Consider the following 19314-nt stretch of genomic DNA (forward strand, 5'->3'; position numbering starts at 1 on the left):
CTGCGGGACCACCGCTGGAAATGGATGCAGTGCGACCTCCGGGACCACCGCTGGAAAAGGATGCGGCGCGACCTCTGGGACCACCGCTGGAACTGGTGCTGACTGGACTGGTGGCGTGGGACCTGGTGGAGCTGGTAACTGGAAAAGCAGGGAGGATAGATTGTCCAACTGGAACTCCTGGAGACTGAGGATCTGATGGAGTCGGACCAGCTCAGCTCGGAGACCGGCGAGCTCTGCTGGATGGACTGCGAGCTCGGTCCTTTGGCCTGGAGACGAGAGAGCTGCCGACTGGATCGGAGTGTTTACCGTTTAATACACTGCTATTTTTTAAATATTGATTTGTTATTATTTATTGTCTTATTTAGCATTATTTTGTAAACTGTCTGAAGACAGCTGGGATATTTACTTTTCAATAGTGTTTGCCTCCTTCTTCAGCCTGACGGCTCCCCGAACCTCTGGTCCTACCTCAAGTGGAGGAGTTTAAGTATCTCGGGGTCTTGTTCACGAGTGAGGGTAGGAGGGATCGGGAGATCGACAGGCGGATTGGTTCGGCGTCTGCAGTCATGCGGACGTTGAGCCGATCTGTCGTGGGGAAGAGGGAGCTGAGCCAGAAAGCCAGGCTCTCGATTTACCGGTCGATCTACGTCCCAATCCTCACCTATGGTCATGAGCTTTGGGTAATGACCGAAAGAACGAGATCGCGGATACAAGCGGCCGAAATGAGTTTCCTCCGTAGGGTGGCCGGGCTCAGCCTTAGAGATAGGGTGAGGAGCTCGGACATTCGGGAGGGACTCGGAGTAGAACCGCTGCTCCTCCGGATCGAAAGGAGCCAGTTGAGGTGGTTTGGGCATCTGCTCAGGATGCCTCCTGGACGCCTCCCCGGGGAGGTGTTTCGGGCATGTCCTGCCAGCAGAAGGCCCCCGGGTCGACCCAGGACACGTTGGAGAGGTTACATCTCCAATCTGGTCCGGGAACGCCTTGGGGTCCTGCCGGAGGAGCTGGTGGACAAGGCCGGGTAGAGGACGGCCTGGAGCTCCCTAATTGGGATGCTGCCCCCGCGACCCGGACCCGGATAAGCGGAGGAAGACGAAGAATAGGGTTTGCACTATCTTTATGTATTGTTCCATGGGAAAAGGTGTTGACAACTTAGCTACCTAAGTATTATATTTGGATTCTAACAGCATGTCATTAACATTGTTTCACACTAAAGTTTATACTTTATCAAGTAACATTAACAAGGATATTATGTTATCAGGTTTCACTACAGTGGTACTCTGTTGTAATTTTGAAACAACTGAAGGCACTGGAGAAATGCTTTTCTCTTGCTTTTTGTACTATTTTTGCAACTGTTTATGCACAGTGAAAGTACAAATAAATACAGAAGCTGTTTACATTTTAAACTTATTATTTGAACCATTGTGTAATCATCACTGTATATATATTTCTACAATAAATCTAGGAAATATATATATATATATATATATATATATATATATATATATATCTTGTCATTTATCGTTATCGTAATAAATACCTAAAATTGTTGTGATAACAACTTTGGGCCATATCGCCCATCTCTACAGGTGAGATGTTGCATTTTCATGTAAGATAAAATTAGATTTTTTTTTTGTTGTTGGCCCATGAGAAAAGATTTAACCTACAGTAAAACAGGAAGTGGAAAGGCTGCAGATAGATGAATAGAATAGAAAATCCCTTTATTGTTCTTCAGTGGGGAAAGCTAGACGTCACAGCAGCGATGACACGTATTACAGGAGAAAAAAAGGAGAATAAAAATAAGAAAAATGAATAAACAACAAGAAAACATAAATCCTGAACAGATTTTACATTGGTTCTCAGACCTCCCCTTTTTCAGACACTTAGAGAAGCTTATTTCAATTAATATGTGAAGTAAATATGTTAAACAGTCATTTGTTAATACTGATATCAATATGTGGCATGACTGATAAGTCATTATTAAATCATTAAGTAGACTCATTTTGGTGTATTTAAGATCTGAAATAAGGCATTTCAAGAACTAACATTTTTGTTGACTCATTCATTACTGTAAAGCAGTCAACACATTGTTAAATCACTTTAGATAAAACATTCATTGTAGATAATGTAGGACACGTGTCAGACACAAGGCCCGCAAGCCGGATGTGGCCCGCGGGGCATTTTTATGTGGCCAACAAGATAAATATCAAAAATATATTAAAACTGGCCCACTGGCCGATTTTACCGCAAAGACTACAACTCCCATGATGCTTTGCTGTGTTAGCGCAGAGCAGAACCACCCCCTCCTTTGTGTTTTTTCCAGCGTCTGCTGCCGGTGTCTGCAGCTCCGCTGTCTCGGACAAACTAAACACTCCTCACACTCAGCGCTAAGTTCACTCAGCTATTTTCTGACGTTGAAGCCCAGAAACGGAAATTTTAACTACTCAGTAATGTGTTTTATGTAACCGGATTACAGGATACAATAAGATAATTAAAAGAAAAAATAAACAAATGGGCCAATAATTAGGTTCGGGGAGAATTGGAGGTTGTTTAAGAATGACTGGAGTCACGGGTATAGCATGAAACGGTTTATATACTAAATTTTAATAATAATGGGAGATATAACACATAAAGATAACACATAAAAACAGATGAAAACAATCGACAATAGTAAAATGGTCGGTATGAGATTTGATCATATGAGTCACAAGTCAGCCGGCGTCAAGTCAAATCCCCACGCTTGGGGTGAAAGTCAGTCCGGTGGTGCGATTTTTTCCTACCACACCGTTGAGATTGTTCACAGAAGAGAGCAGTCTGCTCTTCAGTTACTTGAGATGTCCTGGTTCGTTCAGTGGTTAAGGCTCGCCATCTCCCTCGTCAGGAAGAAATCCAGTTCTCGTTCCAAGTGAGTGATCATAGGAGTCGGGATCAAACCCAAGGAAAAAAAAAAAACCCAGCCAACGCGCTCCAACGGTTCCCTCCTACAGAGGATTGGTTCACTCTGTCGTCTCCACACAAATCGCGTTGGTTCCAAGTTCCTAGCTCTTATTAGAAGGAGTCAAGTCCGCCTCTCCCTCTATCTATGCGGCACCCAAATCAGGGTTCTTCACGGCCTCGACCGTTGTTTTTTTTTTCTCTCTCTCTCTCTCTCTAACCGCTCAGTCTTTGCTTTCTGTATCTGCGTGCTGCACAGCCGTTTGTCTCTCCTCTCGCTCAGCTGCGTCGCACGGTTTTATTTCGCGGAGGCGGGACTTATTTCTCTCAGCCAATGAAATTTCAGATTCCCACCTGGACCAATAGTATACAGCTTTCCTCTTCTGTTTCTGTTAGTGATGTTCAAGATTCTTGTTTTAACCGATGTTTAATATTAAACTCGTTATTTTAGTTATTCACCCTTCCAATAATTCATTATGAAATTATCTATTAGTTAATTAGATATCTATTAATTAGTATTGTTAATTTCCTTAATTTATATTTTATATTTTATCTAAATTGAGGATGGATCATATTAGTAAGCCAATTAGTTAATACCTCATTAAGGTTCTAGCTTCTGGGTTACATCCTCCCCCATTAAATATCATGCACGTCCCTGTGCATTGTTTCTACGGGGTACACAACTTCTTGAGTAAGAGAGTCAATAAAAGCTTTATTAAGTCCTTGGAAAAGGGACCTAACTACGGTCACTAGTGGATTGCCCAATTGAGAGTAAGTTAGTCTTTGAGGAGGCTGACTACTTCGTTCAGATCTCCTGACATACATCTCTGGTTGCACAGTATCATGCTCATCCGTTTCGGTTTGATTCTCAACTGAGACAGGACGAAGTGAGCTCTCTGTTTCCGACAGAGCTGATGAGCTATTCTCTAAGACTTTGGTCTTTTCAGATGTATGTGTCTGATCGTGTATGATGGGTTCAAAACTTACATCACGTTGCTGCGACTTTAGGACACCATCCAATTGAGGTAGGTTTGTGTTAGTTTCATCCCCCGTTTCTACGTCAGGTAAGTATACTTCGTTTTTTTTCGTTTTTTCAGGTAAGTATGTTGCTGCTTCTTTCACTCTTTCAGGTAAGAATGTCGCAGTTTCACTCATTCTGTCAGGTAAGAATGTTTCGGTGTTGATGCCTTTGTCAAGTAAGGACAATTCAGCATTTTCATTACCAGCTAAGGTTGGTTCCTTGCGATCCCCTGTGTGTAAGGATAGTGTGTTTTGTTGTTGAATATTATTTACCGGTCCTGAATCTGCTATGAGTTCCCTATTTGGCAAGGTGACCGCTATTTGATAGGATGGTCGGTTTAGCACTTGTGGAAGATCAGAGTAATAAAACTCATCTACCTCTTCGTCAAGTGGCTCATCTGGGTCAGGTTCTAAGGCTGAACTCTGTCTTGTATGAGGTCTGCTAGGTTTCGTAACGCGTTCTGTTTCATTTTCTAATGAAGAGAGAAAACCACAAGGCAGTAAAAGATCTCTGTGGAGTGTTCTGTTGGGTCCTTCTCCGTTCTCTGGTTTTACAGTGTATACTGGCAAGTTTTCCATCTGTTTGAGAACTATATACACTGTTTGCTCCCATTTGTCTGCTAATTTATGCTTTTCTCTTAAGCGAAGATTTCGGACTAAAACACGATCTCCCACACCTAGTGTGGACTCACGAATGTTTCTGTCGAACCGTTCTTTGTTCTTCCTCGCTGTTTTTTGAGAGTTTTTTATGACAGTGTCATAACTCTGTTCCAGATGACTCTTCAGTTCTTTAACATACTGAGAATGAGTTATAGAGGGCTTGTTCAAATGCGGTAACCCAAAGGCAATATCTATAGGCAACCGAGGCTGCCTACCGAACATTAACTCGTAGGGAGAGTATCCCGTCACGTCATTTTTTGTACAATTGTACGAGTGAGTAAGTGGTTTTACAAAATCGCGCCAGTGATGTTTCTCAGTGGCTTGTAAAGTTCCCAACATGCTGAGTAATGTACGATTGTACCGTTCAACGGGGTTGCCACGAGGGTGATAAGGGCTCGTTCTGACTTTACGGATACCAAGTAAAGAACAAAGTTCCTTGATTGTACGTGATTCGAAATCCCGTCCCTGATCACTATGAAGACGCTCAGGAAACCCGTAGTGGACTAAAAAATGTTCCCACAGGTTCTTCGCGACGGTGGTGGCTTTCTGATCTTTGGTTGGGATGGACACTGCATACTTTGTAAAATGGTCTGTAATCACTAAGACATCTTTAGTGTTCTTACTGTCTGGTTCTATGGAGAGAAAATCCATGCAAACTAACTCCATAGGTCTGGTGGTGGTAATACTCACCATTGGAGCAGCTTTGTCAGGGAGGGCCTTCCGACGGATACATCTTTCGCAAGTTTTAACTTTGATTTCGATATCACTAGCCATTCTTGGCCAGTAAAAACGGGACCGAATGAGATCTGTCGTACGTTCAACCCCAAGATGCCCCATATCATCATGTAGGCTTTGCATGACTGTTGAACGTAATGAATCAGGCAAGACTAACTGCAATGATGTCTCTGGTCCTAATTGGCGTCTCCGGTACAGTAAATCATTTTGAAACTCAAACCGTTTCCACTCTCTCAAAAGGTTAAGAACCACCGGGGGTTCTGCAATAGTATCAGTTGGCGGTTTATTGTCAGTCATAAGCAGCTGAATGACTCGGCCAATGGTTGGATCTTTCCTCTGCAAGGAGACAAGGTCAGCATGGTTATACTTGGGCACAGCAAAGAAACTGTCACTATTGTCTTCCAACTGGAATAGGTCTGGAATGGCCGCTGCAGACATGGCAAGTGACTGAACTAAACCACAAGGAGAATCAGTCTCATCCAAGACCATGTGCTTTTGGCATGTTGCCTTCACTGCTTCGGCTTGAAGTTGAAGCTCGACTTCTTTGACAGAGGAAAAAAGATGAGATCGGAACTCATCTAGTCGTTGGCATTCCTCAGTGAATTTTGAGTTGTCTTCAGGTTTATCATGCAGCCTCCTAGACAGGCCATCCGCGTCAACGTTCTGTGTACCTGCACGGTATCTGATGTCAAAATTATAGGTGGACAACGCAGCTAGCCAACGATAGCTCGTTGCATCGAGTTTTGCCGTTGTTAAGAGGTAAGTTAACGGATTATTATCAGTAATGACAGTGAATGTGTTCCCATACAAATAGTCATGAAACTTATCTGTTATGGCCCACTTTAAGGCTAGAAACTCCAACTTGTGCGCAGGGTACCTAGTTTCACTAGAGCTTAAACCGCGACTTGCATAAGCGATTACCTGTGTGACACCGTTTTGCACTTGGTATAGCGCTGCACCGAGTCCGGTCGTACTAGCATCTGTGTGTACTAGATATGGGAGTTTTGCGTCAGCGTAGCCAAGAACTGGCGAAGTGGTAAGTTTTTCAATAATAGTTTGAAAGGACTTCTCACAGTCTTGGCTCCAACGATTCCCAAAGGGTTCTTTGGGGTTCAAGTACTTTGATCTACATGGTGGTGTTTTAAAGTTTTTCCGTTTGGGTGGATAACCAGCCGTGAGAGATGTTAGTGGCTTGACAATATTTGAGTAATCTTTAACGAAGCGTCGGTAATAACCGGTAAATCCTAAGAAAGATTGGAGTTCCTTCAAAGTCTGAGGCTTCGGCCATGTTTTGAGTGCTTCCACCTTATCTGGATCGGTTTTTATGCCATGTCGAGATACTATATGTCCAAGATAACGCACAGATGTCTGGAAAAAACGACACTTATCTGGTGATAGCTTGAGTCCGTATTCTCTAAGCCGTTCAAGAACGTGAGAAAGTCTGGTTTCGTGTTCTTCCAAGGAGTTGGAAAAGACGATCAAGTCGTCTAGGAAAACTAACACTTCCTTCAGATTAATGTCCTTCATACACTTTTCCATAACCCGTTGGAAAGTGCTTGGAGCATTTGTTATTCCTTGTGGCATACGGTTAAATTCATAAAACCCAAACGGGCAAACAAAAGCAGTTTTAGGTTTATCCTTTTCACACATCTCTATTTGATAGTAACCTGACTTGAGGTCCATCACAGAAAACCACTGTGATCCAGCGAGAGCAGAAAAGGACTCCTCCAAGTTAGGCAGGGCATATGCGTCGCGAATGGTTTGCAGATTAAGCTTTCTATAGTCTATACATAGACGTACCTCACCATTCTTTTTCCGAACTACCACTATTGGTGAGGCAAATGGAGACTCCGACTCTCTTATTATACCGGTTTCCAAGAGGGCTTCCAAATGTTTTCTCACGGCTTCATAATCATGTGGATGGATCGGCCGAGATTTCTGTTTGAATGGGGTCTCGTCTTTTAAGTTGATGTGATGTCTTATCTGTTGTGTATGACCAAAATCAAGATCGTGGTGCGAAAACACATCGGAGTAAGTGTTAAGTTTGTTGGTGATCCTCCCTTTCCATTCTTCGGACAAGGGCGAAGTACCGAAGTCAAAACTGAGAGGAGGGTTTGAAGGTGAAGTCTGTTGCTGCGAACTACACGCCGCAAGTACTTTCTGATCACTTTTGTCAGGTTCTGGATATGGCATAACACGATCGGCTTTAACTAACTCAGCGATCACACAGTTAGTGGGTAATGTGATGTCATGGTTAGTTTCGTTTCTTAGTACAACAGGTACTTTGTATGGACCATGTGAAGGTAAGGAAATGAGGCAACAGTCTACAATTATACCCCCTGGTAGAGAACCATTGGTGGGTTGTTCAATGAGTGCATAAGGCTCATGCTTGTTTTGGCTGGGTTGCATAAACCCTTCTAGTAACAGTTTTTTATTTGCAGGGAGAACTTCTTGGGTTCTCCCTCGAAGCTTCACCACACCAACTCGTCCATCTTTGCTTTGTTTTTTTCTGACTGCTAAGGCTTTTAGCACGTGTTGGTACCCATAAGAGAGTGCCTTGGAATCAGGTAAGTTATTGGCAGACAATTGCTCATACAAAGGATCGAGTGTGTTTGTGCCAATGAGTAGTGGTGTATCAGAGTTTGAGCTTATATCCGGAACCACTAACGCAAGGGTAGGTAACTCAAGTCCAGACTGATCGAGCTCTTTTGGAAATGTGACACTTATCTCTATGTATCCTAAATAAGGAACTGCTTGACCGTTTGCGCCCTCGACTTCTAACAGATTACTGATGGGTTTAATTGAGAGGTCAGGTAAGTGTTCTTGGTAAAAAGAATTGGCAATGGTGGTTACCTGGGACCCTGAATCCAGTAAACAATTACATTCAACACTGTTAACTGAGACTGTAGCTGTGCATCGCCCACCCACTAATCTTTTGGGAAGTTTTGGCACTGAATGAGCATGAACTGGCTTGCAAAAAAGTCTCTCTGTCCTTTCCTTAGAGGGACTTGGTTCTACTTTAGCACCTATCTGTCCCACGATAGGAGCTTCTACCGGTTTAAAGGAGGAGACTGAGCAATTGGCTTTGACATCTCCCACTCGCGCTGCTTCTGTCTAAGAGCAAGTCTTTTAGTTGCAACTAGTGCTGGATTTGGCTCGTTGCTACAGCTAGAAGCTATGTGCCCATCTTCTCCGCACTTAAAACAGTATCCAGGCTTTGGTCTGGGCACCACTGCTGTTATCTGCTGAATCTGTTTGGGCTCATCTGGAATTTTAGTCCCCACACGGGGTTTTGACTCTTTTTGAGTTTTCTTTGCCTTTTTATCTGTGTTGTTAACCTTAAGCTGTGCAATTTGGCTCCTGAGCTCAGCGATTTGTTTGCGTAAGTCATCACAGTTATCATCTATTTCCAGTTCACAAGTGTTTTTACTCTGAGAGCATGTTGTTTGCACATTTGAATACACTCTAGTTCGTTGTGCCCCTAAGTGTTGTTTCATGCGTGCTGCTTTAGTAGCCTGTTTGTCTTCTTCAGTGCGCAGTTTGAGGAGAAGTGCTGTAAAATGAGGCGGGTTGTCTTTCTTTTGTTCGAGTTGCAGGTTTGAAATCAGCGAGCTGTCCCAACAGCCTCTGCAAAACTGCTTGAGCAGCTGCTGGTCGGCGTCACTGGAGGAAATTCCATTCCTCTGAATAACTAGGTTTAACAAGGTGTATAACCTCTGAAAGTAATCGGAAGGTTTTTCACCACTGTCCTGGTTTGTGTTTAAAAAGCGAGCAAAGAGCTCGTCGCCGTCTTCGACAGCTGCGTAAGCTGAATCGAGATGTTCAAGGTACGTTTCCGGGTCGGATTTTGGACTAAGAGCTTTAACGATGCTCGCTGCTGGGGCTGACAGACTCTCCACGATTCTTCGTACAATTTGGGACTTGGTGAGTGAAGGATCATTTATGCATAACACTACACTACTACGCCAAGTATCATAGTCAGTTTCAAAAGAAGGGTGTGGAACTCGCCCTGAGAACGGTTTTAGTCTGTATTGTGAAGTAGGCGGAGGGATAACCTCACTGCTTTTAACAATGTGTTCCACAATAACTCGCTGAACCTCAGGTGTGTTTAAAAGATTTGGTGGAATGCAAGGGTTTTGTTTTCCAGTCTCTGTAGGTGGACAATTGTCCTTTGAGTTGTTCATATAGTTAACTTCTGGTGTTAAAGGCAGGGAATATGTAACTTGGTCACTATGGAGCATTGGCTCTGGTTCAGTGACTGGTTCAGATGCATGGGTATCCCTTCCTAAAGATTCCCCAATTTTTGCCAGTTCCTCCATTAGAAGGTCTTTAAATGATTGATTGCTACGCGCAGCTATGTCCCTGAGCTCTGACAGATAGGCATCAGTGGCAGATGTGCTAGTTTCTAGACTGTACGCGCTGGCTAGGTCTTGAATATGGAAGAAAACATCTGGGTTCCTAGTACAAGGTTTGTCATAGGGTAAACATTGTTTCTTTAATTCCTTAACAGTGGCTTCATGTTGAAACTCCACAATAATCTGATCACAGTTTGGTAACTTAATGCGCCTGTTAACTGGTCCGAATCCTTCCATAAACCCAAAGACTTCGTTATCAAGGTCTGTATCAGTTAACCCACTGATTAAAACAGCATTTGAAACTTTGACCTTTTCTGTTTTCACAACTTCCATTTTAAAACACTCAAAAGTACCAATAATGCCAAAATGGCAAACCACTGTGACCTCCAGGCACTCTTATGATGTCAGTCAATGGTTAGCTAAGGTAACAACTCTACAATTCTCCTGGCTGGCTCGCCAAGTTTTATGTAACCGGATTACAGGATACAATAAGATAATTAAAAGAAAAAATAAACAAATGGGCCAATAATTAGGTTCGGGGAGAATTGGAGGTTGTTTAAGAATGACTGGAGTCACGGGTATAGCATGAAACGGTTTATATACTAAATTTTAATAATAATGGGAGATATAACACATAAAGATAACACATAAAAACAGATGAAAACAATCGACAATAGTAAAATGGTCGGTATGAGATTTGATCATATGAGTCACAAGTCAGCCGGCGTCAAGTCAAATCCCCACGCTTGGGGTGAAAGTCAGTCCGGTGGTGCGATTTTTTCCTACCACACCGTTGAGATTGTTCACAGAAGAGAGCAGTCTGCTCTTCAGTTACTTGAGATGTCCTGGTTCGTTCAGTGGTTAAGGCTCGCCATCTCCCTCGTCAGGAAGAAATCCAGTTCTCGTTCCAAGTGAGTGATCATAGGAGTCGGGATCAAACCCAAGGAAAAAAAAAAAACCCAGCCAACGCGCTCCAACGGTTCCCTCCTACAGAGGATTGGTTCACTCTGTCGTCTCCACACAAATCGCGTTGGTTCCAAGTTCCTAGCTCTTATTAGAAGGAGTCAAGTCCGCCTCTCCCTCTATCTATGCGGCACCCAAATCAGGGTTCTTCACGGCCTCGACCGTTGTTTTTTTTTTCTCTCTCTCTCTCTCTCTAACCGCTCAGTCTTTGCTTTCTGTATCTGCGTGCTGCACAGCCGTTTGTCTCTCCTCTCGCTCAGCTGCGTCGCACGGTTTTATTTCGCGGAGGCGGGACTTATTTCTCTCAGCCAATGAAATTTCAGATTCCCACCTGGACCAATAGTATACAGCTTTCCTCTTCTGTTTCTGTTAGTGATGTTCAAGATTCTTGTTTTAACCGATGTTTAATATTAAACTCGTTATTTTAGTTATTCACCCTTCCAATAATTCATTATGAAATTATCTATTAGTTAATTAGATATCTATTAATTAGTATTGTTAATTTCCTTAATTTATATTTTATATTTTATCTAAATTGAGGATGGATCATATTAGTAAGCCAATTAGTTAATACCTCATTAAGGTTCTAGCTTCTGGGTTACATGTTCACGACTGAAAGAGAAAGTTTTCCAACTAACTTCCAGACAGACGCGCGACGGAGCGCTTCACATCGCTTTTTCAAACAAAAAAAAAATAAAAATAAAAAAATTAAGTTTGGCCCTCGACTCCGTCCCAGATTTTCATTTCGGCCCCTGATGTAGGACATAATTGTGAAATAACTTGCAAAAGCTAGGAAATAATTTATGAGACCAAATAAGATTCTGTATTAAGGTTTTAAAGAGTCTAGTCTTGTGAGGAACCTTGTGCTTTGCAGACATGCATAAACAGGAGAGAGGTTGTTATGACGGCGTATCCAGATGGCAAGCTTAGGGAAGTTAAAGAGAGGACAGTTTTGATATGGAGAAGCACACAATATTCCAGGCATGATGAAACCAGCTGGACACCAGGTCTGGGTGACCTCTGCCCATTGGTACGGCAGGTTGTTGACAAACAACATAACCCTTGCATTACATAGCCTTCTCCCACGCTATATATCCCCCCCTTCCAAGGAATCGGGGTAAGTGGCAGAAGACTACAAGTCAGTTTGGCTCCCCCCCCCCCCCCCCCCCCCCAATGCTTGCTGCTACCGTCGTAACACTTTAATAACCAGGAAAACACCAAAATGCTTCTCAGATTGTCACAGCTTTTCGTCCTAGCTGTGGACGTTTTCTTCTTTCAGACATACATTGTTTAACGGTTACCAGCAGCCTGTTCAAACAGCGGCTGGCTCCACACTCTGATTTTATTAAGCCTGTCTGTTCCATTTCCTGATTGGTTCTTTTTCACGTTCTCCCATCTTTTCCGTTTTCTGACTGGATTTTTGTTACTGTCAATCAGAGGACATGTGTCACATGACTTGGACTTGGGTAACACATTTAATGACTAAAGACCTGACAAGAAAAAATCGGTCTAACACTCGGACTTGAATTGGACTTTTACACCAGTGACTTGGACTTTGACTCGACCTGAAGACTTTTATGTCTTTAACGCCACATCCAGTAAACTGAGACATCTCTGTTGAGTTGGTTTGTTGGTGGCTGGTATGTGTGGCATAAGAAAATGGCTTGGGCGTACACACATCAAACACAGGTTGGGAAACACTGATCTGCATGCTTGAATAGAACACTTAGAAATGAATTTTTTGAGAAACACATCGTTTCCCATTCCACCCAGCCCTACAGGCCGATGTCCTTACCCTTGTTGTTGCTGTGTAGACCCTGACCGTTGGTCTGGCAGTTGCTGGGTTTGGTTTCATGTTCATCTTCTTCCAACTGCTCCAAAGCCAACTGCCTCCAGCTACGCAAAGATGCTTTACCCACCCAGTAGCCCTCGCCACTACCATGTTGCATAAACATAAATAAAAACAAATCTTAGTTAGATTAAGGCTTAGCAAACTGACTGTAAATGAAATAAAAGCTAGTGTTTAATGTTAGTGTGTTTACCTGATAGAGCGTTTGACTAGATTAGAGACTTCCTTAAAATCCTCACTGAGCTGGTTCTTCAGCCGCAGCACTCTGCACTGCTGGCTAACGCACTCTCTACAAAGAGAGGAGCCTGGACACAAACACAAGAAGTCACATCTACTCCAGAAGGGAAACCTCCAGGAGGACATAAGATAAACAACCTGGATAAGAGGGTAATGTTGCTTTGTAAGGGTGAGGATTATGTTACAGTCTCTGGGAGATTACATCTACAGAACACAATCTGAGATCATCTGTGCAAGTAATGGAATACTTTTACACAGGCTTCATGGAGGACAACCTACTGGAGTAGATCTTCTGTTTGACTAACCATCTAGTCTTGGACCGCCACCGTAGCGTTCATACAGGAGGTTTGCAGCTTGAAAGGAAATCCTCTTGACTTCTCCCACCTTGTCTGGGTGCAGTTTTCCATGGGAACAAAGGAAGAGTGAGCTGTCTATTTCCTTTGAGACGGTTGAGTCATCGAGCCACTTCTTCAGCCAGTCTGTAGGAATGAAGTCATACTGTTCACCTACGGAGGAAAACAAGAGGGAAAAATGCGGAAATGAAACAAATCTGTGTATTAGCTCTGGTATACAGATGCATCTGTCAAATACACAAGTTCTAGACAAGTCACAGTTTAAGAGTACACCTTTATAAGTGAGTCAGTGAGGAATGTTTTACCAACCATCTCTTGCAGACAAAAGCGTGTAGAGCTTCTTCACCTCTTCATGCTTGGCCTTGCCCTTATCCACACTCTGTTTTCTCATGTCAGCCATCTCAGTACACCACTCTTCAAACTTACGGTTATCTTGGTCTACTAACCTCTGCAGGAAGGCTGAAGGCCAACATAGATCATCAGAACATGAGATATGGACTAAGCAGAGTGATTTTCAGGGACTGCAGATGGAAACTAGCTCTGGCTATAATCTGGTGTGAAACATCTTTAATGCTTTCGCACATTGTCCCTGTTAAGAAACTAAAAACTAAACTGAAATGTGTTTCTTTTGGGTGAAACTTGCTTCTCAAGTCATGATGTTTTCATGATGCTATTAACCAGAGACACAAGATCATCTACTCACGTGGCACCTCCACATTGGTCCTAGTGGGGTCAGAGGTCTCCTCACCCTGGATCTTATACACCAACATGTAAGCATTTCTAGAGCAGTGGTAGCCTTTACTGCACTTTGGCTTTCGTGACTGGGATTTCACAGTGTCACCTAGCAACAGGGAAACCAATGTTTATTTACATGTGTAATGTGATGAGTTTTGAGTCAGCAATCCCATAAATTGTCTGAAACCAATGAAACACAGCTTTCAGCCATGTGGATCTGTACATAATCAAACCTCAAACTTATTAGTACTCACCAATGTCCTCTTCAACACCAAGCTGCAGCTTCTTTCCCTCCATTTTCTCTATTTCTTCATCATTGAATTTGTACCAGTCACCAATAAGGGCGTCCTTCACATGTGCTATGTAGTGGCCTGAATAGGCACTGATGCCCCGATGGATCAGAACTGCACTGAGTTCATAGATGCACTTCTGGTCTGAAACAGTCAGATCAGACAAACAAGCGAACGTCAGCCATGTTTGTTTTTGAAGGATGTGATGCAGTAATATTAAGAAAGCAAAGTCCTCAACATCTTAATTTCACTTTTCACTCTGACCGTGAGACAAAGGCAGGCTGCTTCAAACAGAAGGACCCAGGTGCTCGTCCCAAAACAAATGGTAAAAAATAGTAAATGGCCTGTATTTGATGTAGCGCCTTCTAGGGCTCTACAACCCCCCAAGATGCTGTTCAACATCGAGCAACTGGGCTCCTGCCAGTGCTCGTCACTACCACTGTTACACTTCTAACCTGAGGAAAACAAACGTGGATGTGTAAAATAGTTGACACCGGATCCTGGGTTACTCAGAACCGCTGCAAAAACCTCAGCTTTGATGATCACGTGATCAGTAAACAATAGATGGTTCAGCCCTACTCCAGTTAGTTTGATAGAGCAAGAGCTCAGAGTTCAGACATCCATATGAAGTAACTACTGAAGACACTGACCAATACCTTGTTTATCTTCTAAAAATGGTCCCATATCCAGTTGTTCTGGAAAGCTGATGAAAGTGTTGAGCTTCTTCTTATGGCCCGTTTGTCTGGAGTCAGAGAAACAAACATCAGCTTTAGGCATATTTCAGCTTTGGTTCGAGTGGTCTGAGGAGAACTGGTTTTATTCTAGCCACTCACTTTCAACAATAGGTGAGAATGTACTTTGCTCTCTCGGCAGAATAGTGATGACAGCCGGTAAAAGATTTGAATCCCACCATTTTCAGTTACACATATTTATTCCTTATTTAATCTACCTCATTCATACTGAACAACAGCAAAGATGCAGAGAGCAACAGCTTGCTCTGTTTTCAGCTCACCCACAGTGACTGACAAGATGATAAATGACCCACACTTGTATAGCATCTTTCAGAGTCAGAGGACTCCAAAGCGCTTTACACTACAGTGTATCTTTCATCCATTCACACATACATTCACTCCCCTGAGGTGATGAGCTACAGTGTAGCCACAGCTGCCCAGGGGCGCACTGACAGAGGCGAGGCTGCCGAGCACAGGCGCCACTAGGGTTGGGCATCGTTTGATTTTGAACGATTCCAATTCCAATTCCTCGTTTCGATTCCGGTTCCTATCGAGTCCCGATTCCGATTCTTTCAAGACATTCCATGTTTTACACGAGCCAGCTAGCCACAGATCCTACTTGATGAAATAATCTTAACTTTATATGTCTGTGAAGGTTCTCAGTCATCCAGGTCATTGTAGTCTAATGAGCTTTGAAAGAAAAGCGTCTGGACTTCTTTGAGTTGCTTGAAGACGTTTCACCTCTCAACGTCTTCAAGCAACTCAAAGAAGTCCAGACGCTTTTCTTTCAAAGCTCATTAGACAATCTTAACTTCAACATGAATTTTAACTCTATGAACAACAGCATCACCTTCATTTAGACAAAAACATGTTTTGGAGAAAAAAAGAAAAAGACTTGCAGCACGACCAGTGTGTTTGTTTCTGACCACAACCAAAGTGTGGAAGAAGCCTCTGGGATGAGAGGCTAAATGTCTCCAACATATCCAGAAACGTGCAGCTGTTTTCAGCTAAAACTCTCAGGACGATCATGTCCAGGATGACTGAGAACTACACCTCCATGCTGCAGCAGCATTCAGTCACAACAGGAAGTGAAACTTAAACGTAGCTGCTGTCAGTAACAAGCTAACAGATTTAAACATTAAAACTCAACAGAAATAGTTCAGAAAGGAAATAAAAATGTTATTTATTAAAATTATTTATTGTGGCAGAAGCTGGTGTGGTCCACCACAGAGAAGCTTCTCTAGCATGATGACTTTAATTATTCGACAGGTTATAGTTCAGCCTTCTGACGCTCAAGCGGCTGCGTCTGACTGCTGACGCTCCGCGTGTGTTTTTATTTCTGCAGTGAGACAAACTCACCTCACACCGTCCAGTTTGTTCTTTAAAGCTTCTATTAAATCCACCATGTTGACGTATTTAACACGTTTCCTCTACGCTGCACGAGTTAAAGTTTACATTACGGAGTAAAAGTTCAGCAGACGCGTTTGTTTATATCTGGGTGGGGGGGGGGGGATGGGTACACTCTTGCTGCACAGAGACGGCTGGTGTGATCAGCTCTGAAAAGCACTTGCATGTTTCTTTTACATTAATATCTCATTTTCAGTTATTTGGCATCAGTTTGCACACACTGTTATTTCACAATCATTGACTAGGCTCCAAAGAAGCAGATCAACACTGATTCTTACAAAAAAAATCAATTTCTAGTTTTTACTTTGAAAACTTTTAAATGTTTTATTCTTCAATTTGCACTTAATTCCACTACAACTGAGTTTATTCTTATTTGGAGTAGCACTTGCATAACAAAATATGAGCTATATAATAATTTATACATCAGTGAACAAGGCACTAGAAAATAGACCTGGTAAACAGAAACAAAAACAGAACACTACCACCAGGCATTATGATTAGGATGGACAACAAAATCTAGTCTGTGAGTGTGCCACGTGACACAGTCTCCTCCTGCCAGGACACAAAGAATTGTGTCGGTTCGTTCCTCACACTAACGGCATTCATGGTTGAGCCGCTCTTGCACATCATCCTGTGTTGTCCGGTAGCAGATGGGAGTCACCGTCCACCATTCTCCGCCAATCTCCAGGGTGCACCGCTCCTGCCGAGTCGGTGTGAGCAAGTGGGTGGGATATATCGGCTCTCTGGTGTGTTTGCATTATCACAGTATGCCAGGTAGTTGTGGAGAACGACACACGCCTTTACAACCTTCACTGCTTTATCTGGGCGGAACTCGATGGCCCTCCCAAGAATTCGCCACCGTGCTGCTAGGATTCCAAAGCTGTTTTTAATGACACGCCGGGCTCTGGAAAGGCGGTAATTGAAGATCAGCTTATCCTTCTCCAAATTATGTCCTGAAAATAAAAACAACAGCAATGAGTGTTATTAAACAGAACATAACCACAACTTAATACACATGACACACTTGTCATTTTAAATGTGAAACATATGGCTAGTCGCATACCTGGAAAAGGTCGCATTATGTTGATGTGCAGGGGGAAGGCAGCATCAGCAACTAGCATGCGTAGTGCTTCAGTCCTGGTTCCAGGAAGAAACTCAGGCGGTGGCAGGTTCAACTTGTTGTTCAGCAGTGTGGAACCAAAGACACTTTCTTAAAACACACCACCATCACTTTCCTGTCCGTACCCACCGACGTCCACCATCATAAATTGATATTGGGCATCACATGTTGCCATCAGCACAATGGAGTGAGTACCCTTGTTGTTGAAGTAGTCACTCCTAGCATTTGGTGGTGCTTTGATGGTCACATGTTTGCCATTCAGGCTCCCCACACAGTTTCCAAAGACGCCAAAAATCTGCTGCAATGGCTGCCCACTGGTTAGTAGAAGGACATGGCAGGTAATCTGATTGCAGTGCAAAACGCGCTGCAGATCTCTGAAATAATCATCGACACTGTGTCGGATGCCATTTTGTAGCTGGAAGCTACAGCCTGTTGACTGCTATCAGAAGCCAAAACATGCAGAGTCCCGGACAGTCTCTGGGCAACATTTATCATATGCTGTGTGTCCCCTGGTGATGTATCAGTGGTTCCAATCTCCGAAAAAGCTCATCAAATCTGTCAACAGACATACAAAAATACCTGAAATGCATTTCTGCATCCATGTCCCTCAAAGGTTGCACAAGGGTCGCCTGTTGTCTGCCTAGACCTGTTTAGCGGACGGACATCCCACCAACGCCGCTGTCTCCTTTTATGCTCTCGCTGGTATTTCAGCAAGATAAGCATTTCTTCATCTAGATCACACAGTTCCAACTCAATTAAAACTCTCATTCTCGTGTTGCTTGCCATTTTTCAGACTGCGGAAGTGATTTCCAAGGAAATAGTATGTCACTGTACTGCTACTTACGCTACGCCTCCTGTTGTCCTGGTGGAGAATTGCTTTGCAACACCCCTTCAGCAAACGGGGAAGTATGAGAGCAAAATGCTTCCGTCAATCCGTGCGTGTCTGTCCCTTGCGGGGCTGACGCAGAAGCATGATTCACTCTTAAATGAGAAAATGACTGACTGAGAGGGCTGATCCTAATGAGAAAATATTTGTATCTATGGAGTGACAGTGGGATCAAAGGACAGCATGCTATCAAGGGTCTCACTTGTAGAACGATTACTGACACACAAACACGAAATAACCCCAGAGCTGGATTTAAACTTGGAGAGGGCACACAGGTGAGAAAACCACCTGCAGGCGCCTTCCAATGGACATTGTCGCTAAACTCATCAATTTGAGGATGAAAGAAGAAATTCTGATAGACATGGTAAACAAAAAAAAAGGTTAGCATTTCAACGAGAAAGTTCTAAAGGCGGATCATGGTTACGCCTTGGAAGTAAGGGTGGGAAAGAATACCGATCTGCAGAGCTAGCACGGGGGGAAAGGCCTCGGCATCGCCTTAAAACTGTTCCACGATTTTCAGTCTCTCAACTTAGACCATTAGTTGTGCCATTTGTGTATTCTGTTTTGGATACTATTTGTGCAATTGTTGGACAAAATGACTTGCTGTGGTATTAATTGCACCAATAGAGCATCCAAGGAGTCTCCACTTCATTTTTTTTGGTAATTAAAATTATATTTATGTATTTTAGGTCACTGCCACTGTTGCACTAGCTGAGCTTAGATTTTAACATGTACTGTTTAACCATGAAATTTAAATGTAATAGGGTAAAACCCAGTGCATTTAACATAACGCTGCATTTTTGAAAATGGGTTGAAACATAACATGTTGGTGTAGCTGGGCTCCGACTATCGGTATGGTGCCCTCCCCTCAGCGGCAGCTTGGCGCATCGCTTATGGCAGCCGCGCTTGTCTGCTGTGCGGGCTGCCGGCTTGTGGAGCTCTCAGGAGACCTCTGTGTTCAACCCGGTTCTCCCCAGCGGTCAGCCCGGCGCATCTGACTCAGAAGTTCTGGTGTTGTGCACCAGTTGTAGCTAGGTAGCTACCT

General features: G+C 43.3%; 1 protein-coding gene across 8 annotated transcripts in view; it reads right to left on the reverse strand.

Annotated features, from left to right (window-relative positions):
- usp48 (ubiquitin specific peptidase 48) overlaps positions 1-19314 on the reverse strand; it is a 157396-nt gene that overhangs the window by 76809 nt on the left and 61273 nt on the right. For all 8 annotated transcript variants that reach the window (XR_011520076.1, XR_011520077.1, XR_011520075.1 and 5 more), the window contains 7 exons: positions 14782-14867; positions 14090-14269; positions 13804-13941; positions 13410-13559; positions 13053-13253; positions 12704-12815; positions 12457-12596 (listed from right to left, as the gene is read on the reverse strand). Coding sequence is in view for 2 of the 8 variants with exons in the window: in XM_070549125.1 (XP_070405226.1) it covers positions 12457-12596; positions 12704-12815; positions 13053-13253; positions 13410-13559; positions 13804-13941; positions 14090-14269; positions 14782-14867 (1007 nt within the window). In the remaining 6 variants the exon portion in view is untranslated. The remainder of the gene's footprint in view (positions 1-12456; positions 12597-12703; positions 12816-13052; positions 13254-13409; positions 13560-13803; positions 13942-14089; positions 14270-14781; positions 14868-19314) is intronic.

This window comes from Nothobranchius furzeri, chromosome 3, assembly GCF_043380555.1.
Source record: "Nothobranchius furzeri strain GRZ-AD chromosome 3, NfurGRZ-RIMD1, whole genome shotgun sequence".
NCBI classification, from domain to species: Eukaryota; Metazoa; Chordata; class Actinopteri; order Cyprinodontiformes; family Nothobranchiidae; genus Nothobranchius; species Nothobranchius furzeri.